The 12,796-nt window shown below is 35.1% G+C and overlaps 1 protein-coding gene across 5 annotated transcripts in view; it reads right to left on the bottom strand.

The window, feature by feature from the left end:
* The window catches only part of LOC136040376 (aryl hydrocarbon receptor protein 1-like), a 158,992-nt gene that overhangs the window by 44,658 nt on the left and 101,538 nt on the right, over positions 1–12,796 (bottom strand). For all 5 annotated transcript variants that reach the window (XM_065724644.1, XM_065724652.1, XM_065724637.1 and 2 more), the window contains one exon: positions 11,303–11,509. In XM_065724644.1, coding sequence (XP_065580716.1) covers positions 11,303–11,509 — 207 coding nt within the window. The remainder of the gene's footprint in view (positions 1–11,302; positions 11,510–12,796) is intronic.

The following is a 12,796-nucleotide window of genomic DNA, read 5'->3' as shown; positions in this document are numbered from 1 at the left end:
CTAAGAATTTAGAAAGATTTTTTTGAAAAAGGAGGACCCCCCCCCCAAAAGCCAAGTGATCTTAATACCATCAGATTCAGCGTACATGTGGAAATGTGGAAATTTGCCATTTTGTTTTACCATGGATGTGTGTTTATTTGTTTTTTTCTAGTGATGATCGAACCAGTAGTCCTATAAGATCGGTAGAGGGCTCGTTCGGACGGAAATAAAAAGTTTCAGTTCCCTTCCGAAGTGACCAAAAACATTTGAAGGCAACTAGCCCCACCTTCCACGCTCTTTTTTCCCATACACTTTCGATCAAAATTTTGAGACAATAATCTTTTTAGCATAGTTTAAAGATCCAATAACTCTGCCTCCGAAGATGGCATAATCCCCAAAGCCAGTTTGGAAAGGGCTGTGAGTTTTCCAATTTGCCTATTTTTATGTATGGTATTTGCTCTCGAGAAGTATACAGATTTTTGTGGGGGGGATTTCTGCAAGTGGGGTTTTCCATGAGGATAATTTTTCTTGAGGAAAAAATTTTTGAGGGGAATTTTACAGGAGAAATTTTACATGGAAGAGGGTGATTTCCTGGGATGATTTGAAAAAGGGTCAGAAAATAAATGAGGAAAAAAAGTTAATGTCAACTAAAAGTAAGGAGCAACGCTTAAACTTAAAACGAATAGAAATTGCTCTGTATATGAAATGGGCTGTCCCTTCCTCAATTCTCGGTCTTTACGTTAAAGTTCGAATTTTAAAATAGTTTTTTTAATAGATGCTACACAAACACAATTTGAATTTGAATGAGAAACAATTTTAAAGAACTTCGAGACTTTAGTGTAAAGAGGAGGTTGACGAAGGGACATCCCCCCCCCCTATACAAAATGATTCCTTTTTGTTCTATGTTTTAATGTTGCCCCTTACTTTCACTTGAAAAACTTGATTGCTTTTATTAATTAACCCAACAGCCTAATATAGAATTGCCTGTTAAATTTATGGGAGGAATTGCAACTTTTAAGTCAATAATGTTAGTCAAATGACAAATTTACAATTTTAACGTAAACGTTATAGAATGAAGTAAAAATTTAAAATTACGGAACTAAAGTGATCTTGAAAAATCTAAAAGTTAAGATGCAGAAGAAATATATTAATCCCCTAAAAAAAGTGTGGTAAAACATATAACGATAAATAAAAGTTCAAATTGAGACAAGTCCTTTTAGTAGACTGTGATGACTCACAAAAAATACTGGATATTTCGATTACATGTGCAGTGACAATCATCAGCAGAAATCCTGCTGATGCAGAATGCATTTCTGCTGATGCAGAATGTATTTCTGCTGATGCAAGTCACTGCACATTTTATCGCCGTAGAAAGGCAGTGTATTCTTAGAAATTACCTACATAAAACATATATTTTACAGTTTGGCCCATCACAGAGCAATACTGTAAAAGCAATGGTGGAGCAATGGATGATAACCGAGGGATAAGAAGTATAATATTTGAAGAAGCAGACAAAAGCGTAAAAGCGAATAAGATATAAGATAATAGATTTATTAGAAATGTTTTCTCTTAACTCTACATTTAAAAACAGTAAAAAAAACTTTAGCGTAAAGAGCGGGGCGTTGAGAAGGAAAAGCCCCTTTCATATACGGAGTAATTTCTGTTCGTTTTAAGTTTTAATGTTGCTCCTTACTTTCATTTAAAAAACTTGTTTTTTTTATTTAATTTCTGAACGTTTTTGAATCAATGCATGTTTTGATTTTGGCTCTCCGCAGAGGAATAATTAAAACGAAATTTGTATATTTATTTTTTTTTTTTTGGCTAAATGGCTTTCTCATAATTTTGATCGAATGATTTTGAGAAAAAAAGAGCGGGGGAGGAAGACTAGTTGCCCTCCGATTTTCGGTTAATTAAAAAGGCAACTAGAACTTTTAATTTTTTACGAATCTTTTTATAAGTAAAAGATATACGTAACTTATAAATTAGCTTACGTAAAGAACTTTTGTATTCTTATGTTTTTATTACATATATGAGTTCGCCCCCTCGTCAGTACCTCGCTCTTTACACTAAAGCTTAAATTTTGTCCCAACTCATTAAGAATGACCCCTGAATCACAAAAGCCGCAGAATAAATAGTTGAAATTACTAAAAATACTTTAGCGTAAAGAGCGAGGTATTAGGAGGAGGTGAGCCCCTCATATGGGTAATAATTTCTGTTCGTTTTAAGTTTTAATGCTGCTGCTTACTTCCAACTGAAAAAAAACTTTTTCATTGTTTTTTTTTAAGTAATGCTAGTAAATCCTGCGCTCCCTTCATGGACATTTTCTTCCCCCATGACAAATTCCTCGATGGAAAGTTCCCCCAGCATATCACCCTCTTCTCAACCCCTGCCTCCAACCAAAAAATCCTCCTGAAAACGCCTGTACACTTCCCAATAACCATTACTATATGTAAGCACTGGTCAAAGTTTTGAACTTGTAACCCCTCCCACGGGGACTGTGGGGGAGTAAGTCGTCCCCAAAGACATAGTTATAAGGTTTTTCGACTACGCTGAATAAAAAGGAAATCTCAGAATTTTGATCCGCTGACTTTGGGAAAATAATTAGCGTGGGAGGGGGCCTAGGTGCCCTCCAATTTTTTTGGTCACTTAAAAAGGGCACTAGAACTTTTCATTTCCGTTAGAATGAGCCCTCTCGCAACATTCTTGGACAACTGGGTCGATACGATCACCCCTGGAGAAAAGAGGAAGAAAAAAAAAAAAAAAAAAAAAAAAAAACACGCATCGCATCCGTGATCTGCCTTCTGGCAAAAAATATAAAATTCCACATTTTTGTAGATAGGACCTTGAAACTTCTACAGTACGGTTCTCTGATACGCTGAATCTGATGGTGTGATTTTCGTTAAGATTCTATGACTTTTAGGGGGTGTTTCCCCCTATTTTCTAAAATAACGCAAATTTTCTCAGGCTCGTAACTTTTGATGGGTAAGACTAAACTTGATGAAACTTATATATTTACAATCAACATCAAAATGCGATTCTTTTGATGTAGCTATTGGTACCAAAATTCCATTTTTTAGACTTTTGGTTACTATTGAGCCGGGTCGCTCCTTACTACAGTTTCGTTCTCACGAACTGTTTGAAAAATAAAAAATAAACAAAATTTGGATTTAATAACCTTGTTTATGCTCATTATAAGCGTGCTTATAATTCTTTGAATAGCAAAAACTGTCGATGCTCGACTAAGGAACTCTGATATGAGAAGAAGGTAAATTGGGACAAATAGATTATATGCTTAACTATTTCGGCTGATGATCAAACAGGTTGTGGTAATGAACTGTAAATAAAGAGTGACCTGTGCCAATTGTAGCCGAAGTTTAAATAAAAAAAGTTTGGAAAAAATATATAGGCAACAAAATCTTCATTTCATGCTGATCTCAAATATGTAAAACGTATCAAAATGAGGTTCTTGTCAAAATTCGTTAGAATAAGCAATCTTTTTTTTAATGGAAGGCAGAAAAACATCCCACTCCACCTTTGTTTTTTTTTTTTTTTTTTTTTTTAACAGGGATGATTGTATAGAATCAAATTTGGAAGAGGTATTATTTGAATTGAAATTGTGAGTTCTATGGCCTATTTTTATCAAACAGATCGTGGTAACCAACTGTAGTAAGCAGCGACCCGGCTCAATAGTAACCGAAACCCTAAAAACGGAGTTTTAAAACCAATAGTTAGATCAAAAGAATTGAATTTTTATGCTGATTTTAAATATATAAATTTCTATATAAGATAATAAAGGAGAGAATTATTTACCATAAATCCGTGGTAAAGAGTGTGGCTCAATTTCATTAGCTTACGTCTCTAACGTTTTTTTTTTTCCAAGCCGTTCACATTGATCTTTAAGCCCATGCCAAAGCGCATGTCATCGTTTAACGCATTTACGATACAACTTTCAGATTAAACGTTGTGAAAGGCAATAGATAAATACTACACATCAGACATGCAATTACCAGCTGAGTATAATACATATGGGTTCCAAATACTTCATTTATGTTCTAGTAGGGCTAAACAGAGATTTCAGAATCTATTACTAATACCGATTGAGGTACGTCTTCCTTTTAATATTGTCTTTCATGTCTTTTTTTTATATAATATGATTTGAGGCACAGACGAAAGTCGATATATGGCAACTCTTGGTAATTATAACGTTCAATTCATCCTAGCGTACTAAATGATTGATAATCTCCTTTTCAAGAGATTAAATATTAAAAAAAAAATCGTTTTTATTCTACTTATAGTAAGGAGCAATATTAAAACTTAAAGCGAACAGAACCGTACATAATGGGAGTGCTCCCTCCTCAATCCTTCGTTCTTTATGCTAAAGATTTGTATTAGTTTGTAAAACAACATCCTATTCTAATTAAACTAAAATTATATTTCAGCGGTCATTTTTGAAAAATTGGGATACAAAGTCAAACTTTAGCGCAATGAGCGAGGTATTGAGGATGGGGCACACCCTTTCATATACCAAATAATTTCTGTTCGTTTTTAGTTTTAATGTACCTCCTTGCTTCCAGTTGAAAAAACTTTTGTTTCTTTTTTCATTTGATTTATGGTCGTTTTTCATATAATATCAGGATATCCACCTCCCCCTCTATGGAAAGTTATTCCACCCACAAAAATTCTCGATAGGAAAGTTCCTCCAACCTTAAATCTCCTGAGATGTTTCCCCCGGACAATTCAATACTCGCATAAAATTCCCCTTGAAAAATAACTTGCGGACAATTCCGACTGAGAAATTCTTCTTAGGATACTTTAATTTAATTAAATAAAAAAAACTAGTTTTTTTAACTGAAAGTAAGGAGCGACATTAAAACTTAAAACGAACAGAAATTACTCCGTATATGAAATGGGTTGTCCCCTCCGCAGTCCCTCGCTCTTTACGCTAAAGTTTTTAATTGTTTTAATAAGTAGAATTGTGGCAAAGAGTCAAACTTTAGCGTAAAGAGCGAGGGACTGCGGAGGGGACAACCCATTTCATATACGGAGTAATTTCTGTTCGTTTTAAGTTTTAATGTCGCTCCTTACTTTCAGTTAAAAAAACTAGTTTTTTTTTATTTAATTTCTGAACGTTTTTGAATTAATGCATGTTTGATTTTGGCTCTCCGCACATAAATTATTGAAATTAAATTAGTATATTAATTTTTTTTTGGCTAAATGGCTTTCTCTTAGTTTTGATGAGACGATTTTGAGAAATAAGGGGTGGGGAAGGAGGCCTAGCTGCCCTCCAATTTTTTGGTTACTTAAAAAGGCTACTAGAACTTTTAATTTTCAACGAACGTTTTTATTAGTAAAAAATATACGTAACTTAAGAATTAACTTACGTAACAAACTTTTATATTCTTATATTTATATTATGTGTACGAGGGGGTTTGTACCCTCGTTAATACCTCGCTCTTTACACTAAATCGTAAGTTTTGTCCCAATTCTTTAAGAATGACCCCTGAATCAAAAAGGCCGTAGAATAAATAGTTGAAATTACTAAAAATATTTTAGCATAAAGAGCGAGGAATTTATCTCCTCCTAAATACCTCGCTCTTTATGCTAAAGTATTTTTAGAACCCCTCATATGCGTAATAATCTCTGTTCGTTCTAAATTTCAATGCTATTCCTTACTTTCATTTGAAAAAACGTTTTCATGTTTATTTTTTCATTGTTTTTTTTTATAGTAATGCTAGAAAATCCTGCGCCCTTTTCATTGAATTTTTCTTCCCCCATGACATATTCCTCAAAGGAAAGATCCTCCCACAAAGCCCTCTCCCATCAACCCCACCCCCAAACCAAAAAATCCCCATGAAAACGTCTGTACACTTCCCAATAACCATTACTATATGTAAACACTGGTCAAAGTTCGTAACTTGCAGCCCCTCCCCCAGGAATTGTGGGGGAGTAAGTCATTCCCAAAGACATAGTTATTATGGTTTTCGACTATGCAGAACAAATGGCTATCTTAAAATTTTAATCTGTTGACTTTTGGAAAAAAATTAGCGTAGGAGAGGGCCTATTTGCCCTCCAATTTTTTTATCACTTAAAAATGGCACTAGAACTTTTCATTTCCGTAAGAATGAGCCCTCTTGCGGCACTCTAAGACCACCTGGTCGATACAATGACCCCTGGGGAAAAGAAAAAACAACAACAAACAAACAAATAAACACGCACCCGTGATTTGTCTTCTGGCAAAAAATATGAAATTCCACATTTTTTTAGATAGGAGTTTGAAATTTTTGTTATAGAGTTCTCTGATATGCCGAATGCGATAGTGTGATTTTCGTTAAGATTCTATGACTTTTAGGGGATGTTTCCCCCTTTTTTCCAAAATAGGGCAAATTTTCTCAGGCTCGTAACTTTTGATGACAAAGACTAAATTAATTGAAACTTATATATTAAGAATCAGCGTGAAAATTCGATTCTTTTGATGCTATAGAGTTCTCTGATATGCCGAATGCGATAGTGTGATTTTCGTTAAGATTCTATGACTTTTAGGGGATGTTTCCCCCTTTTTTTCCAAAATAGGGCAAATTTTCTCAGGCTCGTAACTTTTGATGACAAAGACTAAATTAATTGAAACTTATATATTTAGAATCAGCGTGAAAATTCGATTCTTTTGTTGTATCTTTTAGCATCAAAATTCCGTTTTTTAGAGTTCCGTTTACTATTGAGCCGGGTCGCCCCTTACTACAGTTCTTTACCACGAACTGTTTGAAAAGAAAATAATTCGGTATTTCGGGGCTTCTGACATTATTACTCCTTTGCGGAAGTTAGGCTCAAAATTGAAAAAGGATTATATTTTTTCTCTGGGTCCCTTCCACCTCTTAGTTCGTTTATTTTCCCGTTAGTTCTCACCTGTTTTCGCTTTATAGTTGTGTTATCTCTTAGCAGTTCTTTCGTTAGTTGAGTTATGGTTGTGGTATATATGTTTTATCGCTCGTATAGTTGTGTTATTTTCAAATTATACTCCATAATAGAGAGGCTCCGAACACCCAGCATTGTATATTAAGCTCTGAATTTGACGTTTTTTTCTAACGTGACCAGATTCGTCCTGCGCCCTTTTCATTGAATTTTCTCCCCCATGGCATATTTCTCCAAGGAAAGATCCTCCCACATAGCCCCCTCCCTCAACCCTACCCCCAAAACCAAAAAAATCCCCCTGAAAACGTCTGTACACTTCCCAATAACCATTATTATATGTAAACACTGGTTGAAGTTTGTAACTTGCAGCCCCTCCCCCAGGAACTGTGGGGGAGTAAGTCATCCCCAAATACATAGTTATTATGATTTTCGACTATGCTGAACAAAATGGCTATCTCAAAATTTTGATCCGTTGACTTTGGGAAAAAAATGAGCGTGGGAGGGGGCCTAGATGCCCTCCAGTTTTTTTGGTCACTTAAAAAGGGCACTAGAACTTTTCATTTCCGTTAGAATGAGCCCTCTTGCAACATTCTAAGACCACTTGGTCGATACGATGACCCCTGGGGGAAAAAAAAACAAAAAAAAAAAACAACAAATAAACACGCACCCGTGATTTGTCTTCTGGCAAAAAATGCAAAATTCCACATTTTTGTAGATATGAGCTTGAAACTTCTACAGTAGGGTTCTCTGATACGCTGAATCTGATGGTGTCATTTTCGTTAAGATCCTAAGACCTTTAGGGGGTGTTTCCCCCTATTTTCCTAAATAAGGCAAATTTTCTCAGGCTCGTAACTTTTGATGGGTAAGACTAAACTTGATAGAACTTATATATTTAAAATCAGCATTAAAATGCGATTCTTTTGATGTAGCTATTGATATCAAAATCCAATTTTTTAGAGTTTTGGTTACTATTGAGCCGGATCGCTCCTTACTACAGTTCGTTACCACGAACTGTTTGAAAAAAGACGTATTTTTATTTAATTTCGGATTGTTTTTGAAGTCATGCTAGAAACCTTCCCTTCCGTGAATTTTTTTCCTGGAACTCCCTCCCCCTCCCCCAGTGAAAATTTTTTCACAGGAAAAACCCACCATAGAGAATTTCCCAAGGGAAATCCCACATCGAGAATTTCTCCCGTGAGAAATCTCCCAAGGAAAAATCCCCCAGACAAATCTGAAATCGCTGAAAATTTCCCCCGGATAATTCAACCGGGACTTCTACGCATGTAAAATTGAGTCACCAGAGAGAAAGTAAGACAGATAAGAAAAAGTCTCGTCTAGGAATTCTGGCGAATACCCCCTATGTAAAATTCCCCTGGGAAACTGAGCCCCGAAAACTGTTCTCTCCACGGGAAATCTTCTCCGTGTAAAGTCTCCCCCACCACGAAGAATCCCCCACCCCCAAGAATTCTCTGTATACTTACCTATACAAACTTCTATACGTAAACGACTGGCAAACTTAAAAGCCTGTAGCCCTGTTCCGAGGGGCCTTGTAGGGCCATATCATCCTAAGCGGCGAATTTATTAAATCCTTCAACTAGGCCGAATTAAATAGCTACTTCAATTTTGGTCACATGAATTTGGGGTGAAAAGACGTGAGAGGGGGCTAGTTGCCCTTCGATTTTTTGGATCAATTAAAAAAGCAACAGAACTGTCAGTTTCTGGAAATAGTACTCCCGATCTTCTAGGAAGATTGGTTCAATGCGATCATCCCTGGGAAAAAAAAAACCAAACATCCTTCATCTTTCTTATTGCAAAAATTGCAAAATTACACATTGTTGCAGATAGGAGCTTGGAACTTTTGCAACAGGATTCTATGATACGCTGTATCTGATGGTGTAATTTTCATAAGGCTTTCTTGAATTTTTGACAGTTTTCAAACACTTTTTTGAAAATCAGGCAAATATTCTCAGGCTCTCAGCTTTTAAAGATTAAACTTAAGCTTAAATAGTTTTCTTTATTTGGAATCAGTATAAAAAAAACAATTCTTTTGATTTATCTATTGTTATATCTCAAAGTTTTGTTTGTTGCTATAGTTTTGGTTACTATTGAGGCTTGCTCCTTACTTACAGTTCGTTACCAGGAACTGTTTGAAATATCATCCATACTTAAAATATTGAACTAATAACAGTCACAGTCCCTATAGGACTCTTCTCATGAATTAAATAAAAAAATGCATGTTTTTAACTGAAAGTAAGGAGCAGCATTAAAGCTCAAAACGAACAAAAGTTTTTCCGTACATAAAGAGGTTCACCCCTCCTTAATACGTTGCTCTTCGCGCAGAAGTTTTTAGAACTTTTAAGAAAGCTTCCTATTCTAATTAAACAGCCCTTGTGTTTCAGAAGTCGTAAGAACAAACAGTTAGACTTTACCGTGAAGAGCAAGGTATTGAGGAGGGGGCAACCCCTTCATATACGAATAATTTCTGTTCGTTTTGAGTTTTAATGGTGCTCCTTAATTTCAGTTGAAAATCTTGTTTTTTGTTTATTAAATTTCTGATCATTTGTCAAATAATGCTTTAACTTTTCGTTGATGACAAATTGCCTCCCCTCACGGGAAACTCCTCTATGGAAAGTTCTTCTCACGTAAAATGCACCAATTTCTTAAAATTCCTTCCGGACAATTACATCTCCCTGAACCCCCATCCCTCCTCCGTAAAATTTCTCACTGAAGGTTCAGCTTGAAAAATTATCCTTTTTCATACTTTCATTTGAAAGAGACTTCGAGTTCTAATCGTTTTTCCGATCACTCCGGAAATCTCCCCTTCCATAGAAATTATTTCCCGGATATCCAAACACGTGGAAAATTTCTCCAGACAATTCTTCCGGAAAATCTCCACTTGCAAAACTGAGTAGGCAGAGAGAAAGTGAGACAAATAAAAAGAATTTCTTATAGGAATTCTGTCAAATCCACCAGTGTAAAATTTCCCCCAGAAAGTTCCCCCTGGATATTTCCCTCCACATGGAAAATTACACCTATGGAAACCTACCTCAAGCACAAATCCTCCCCCCCCCCAGAAAAGGGCACAAGAACCGTTAATATTCGTTCAAATGAGCTCTCTCCCAATGTTCTAGGAACATTGGTTCAACATGATCACCCCCGGGAAAAAAACAAACAAACAAATAAAAACGCATCCGTGGTCGTTTTTCTGACAAAAAAATTCAAAATTCCGTATTTTTGCAGATAGGAGCTTGAAGCCTCTACAGTCTCACTTTAAGTAAATTACGTTACGGAATGGCAATGAAAGAAAGCTTTAAAGCTTGAAAAATCTTTGCTTCGCTCCCTTGAGAATATGAAAATACGAGGTATGCCCTCTTGTTTTAGGAAGAAAAATCCAAAAAAAAAGGTAGAATTTTAACGAGTCTTTAGAAAAAGGATAGTATTCCAAAAACGTTAGAAAAAGGAATGTATAAACATGTTATAACTTAAAAGGACGATACAGCTAAGGTTCGGTGACTCGATGAGTTTAAAAAATAATAGATTTTTCCAAAATTAAGTGTTATAGGATCGTTTCTATTGCGGGTGAACTTAGAATAAAAAAGAAATTAAAGTATTGTGCTGTCTTTTTTTAATGATTATAAGTCACACACAGGAAAAAGCCCACAGCTTTTTCTTACTTGAAAATAATAAAGAACGAGCCCCAGTTGCAACTGATGTCACCATATTGTTTTACTAATTTGCGCAACCCGTGCAAAAAAACTGATTTTCTTTATTCTTCAAGCCAGAGGACTGTAATTTTTCTCTATAGGATTTTTGCTAAAACAATTTTGTTTAGTGTACTCTTTTCTTTGATCCAACGCCATTTTTATGATTTTAGGCTCTGCTTTGAAATGCCCACAAATTTGTTTTGATTTAACATTTTAATATTAAGGCCAATCAAGATTATAGTTACCATTCCAATATCAACCACAAATGACAAACATTTAAAACACGTTTTTCAATTTTTGGCTACAATGGACCGTGATTCGTCGTTTAATAGATTGCAGCTACTGTTGCAACCACTTTATCACTCAAATTGTTGTCGATAAAAATGAGGGAAGATGAATAAGCTGTTGAATAAAACAATAAAAGATTGTAGATATCTCGGGCTGTAGAATCCTAGCTTTTAGTTCGTGGAACCAAAACAGTTAGAAAAATCGTGGAGCAAGTTTTGAGAAAGAAAAGATTGGTGACGATCGCCCAAGATTTTCAAAAATTCTAAGCTTTAAATTTGTCGATTAAAAGTAAAACAAAAATCTAAATTCTAGTCAAAGTCCTTGACTTTGAAATTCGCTGTTTCTGAGACGAAACCAGCTCATCAAATGTTAATAAATCCCTTTTTCCTTTAGATTAAAAAATATATATATAGCTATATGCCTACCAAGAATCCAGAGGTATTATCTAATAAGCATCTAAATCTGACAGTGAAAGACCTTTCCAGTAGGACGCTATTTTCTGGTCTTAGAACATCGATTAATCCTAATCTAGAGTCAGCAGGCAATTGGTTGTTCCAGGAAAGCTGTCGTTGCAGCTCCTCCCTATCTTCGGAATGAACTAGCTCGTATACAGATTGGTGAACGACATCCGACTAGAAAAGAAATAAAGGAATTAATTTAATTTTCCTGAAAAACACAAGAATCTGTATCCTAATAACGAACTTGTACTGAAAGCGTGACTAAAGAGTAACTTGACGTGAACAAGCCGTATTAATAATGTCATCATCCATAGTGAACAGTTCTTTATTACTCTTTGACTATAGTACACGAATTCCTCTTGATTATCTGGTAATTAGAAATTAATTTTAAAAACTTTTTCTTCAAAAGAAGTTTTTCAAAGAAAAGTAAAGAGCTCCTTTAAGCCAAAAATGAGGAGAAATAAAGTCAAATAATTTTCCAAGCATAAAACCACCACAAATCACCTTCAATAAATAAATGAAACCCAAAATGAACAAAAATTACAATACATGACCGAGTCAAACTCAAACGAGCAAAAATTAACATGAGTAGGGCAGACAACCCCATACCTTTTCAAGACCAGAGCATAATTTGTACTTTACTGAACAAAAAACAAATTAATGCAGATTGTCAGTTTAATATACATATATTGATTTTGATTCTTTAAAGTCTTCATAATTTTTTATTTATTAAAGTTAAAAAAGGTAAAAAAACTATTGAAAAAAAAGTAAAAATTGAAAAAAAGGAAGTAAGTACAAAGTAAGTATTAAAAATTTCAACTTAATACCCTCAGTCGTTCTTGGGATATTGCCGAGATGTCATATTGACAACCATCAAACACACAGTGTCTTTTGATTTAGTTTTAAAACAGCATTTAACTTAAAAGCATAATGTAAAAATTGCATAACTGTTGGGGCTGATATATCCAATATCCCTAGATACATTGTTACTGAATCGTTCAACTATGTGGAAGAAAATGGCTGCCTCGAAATTTTGATTGAGTGTGTTTAGAAAATTTATGGACTCGGGAGGAAGATTGCTTGCCCTCCAATCAATTTTGAATCTTAAAAAAGACACTAGAACTGTTAATGTTCAATCAAATTAACTTCTTTGAAAGTATCAATGACGTTACTGGCTATGATAGAGCAGCACTGCCTATGATGTGGCTTATGTACCCTTTTGAAAACCTGCATGCATATATTTTTTTCGCTTCATTGAAACTCCCCCTAAATGTTCCCTTAAAGCTTCACCTTACTACCCTTAGCGTCATCAGTTGCAGTAACCGTAGTAGTAGTATTAATGGTATGCACATAGTGCCTTCTAGCTAGTTCAAAATCCGCCCCAACATGCCCTGAAAGGTCTATCTTAATGATGCAAGCTGTTCTTAAGATATTGCTTTGTCACCCTTTTGACAAGCTACA

This window comes from Artemia franciscana, chromosome 2 (assembly GCF_032884065.1).
Source record: "Artemia franciscana chromosome 2, ASM3288406v1, whole genome shotgun sequence".
Classification (NCBI taxonomy): Eukaryota; Metazoa; Arthropoda; class Branchiopoda; order Anostraca; family Artemiidae; genus Artemia; species Artemia franciscana.
The sequence above is the reverse complement of the archived record's forward strand: the minus strand, read 5'-3'. Positions and strand labels throughout refer to the sequence as shown.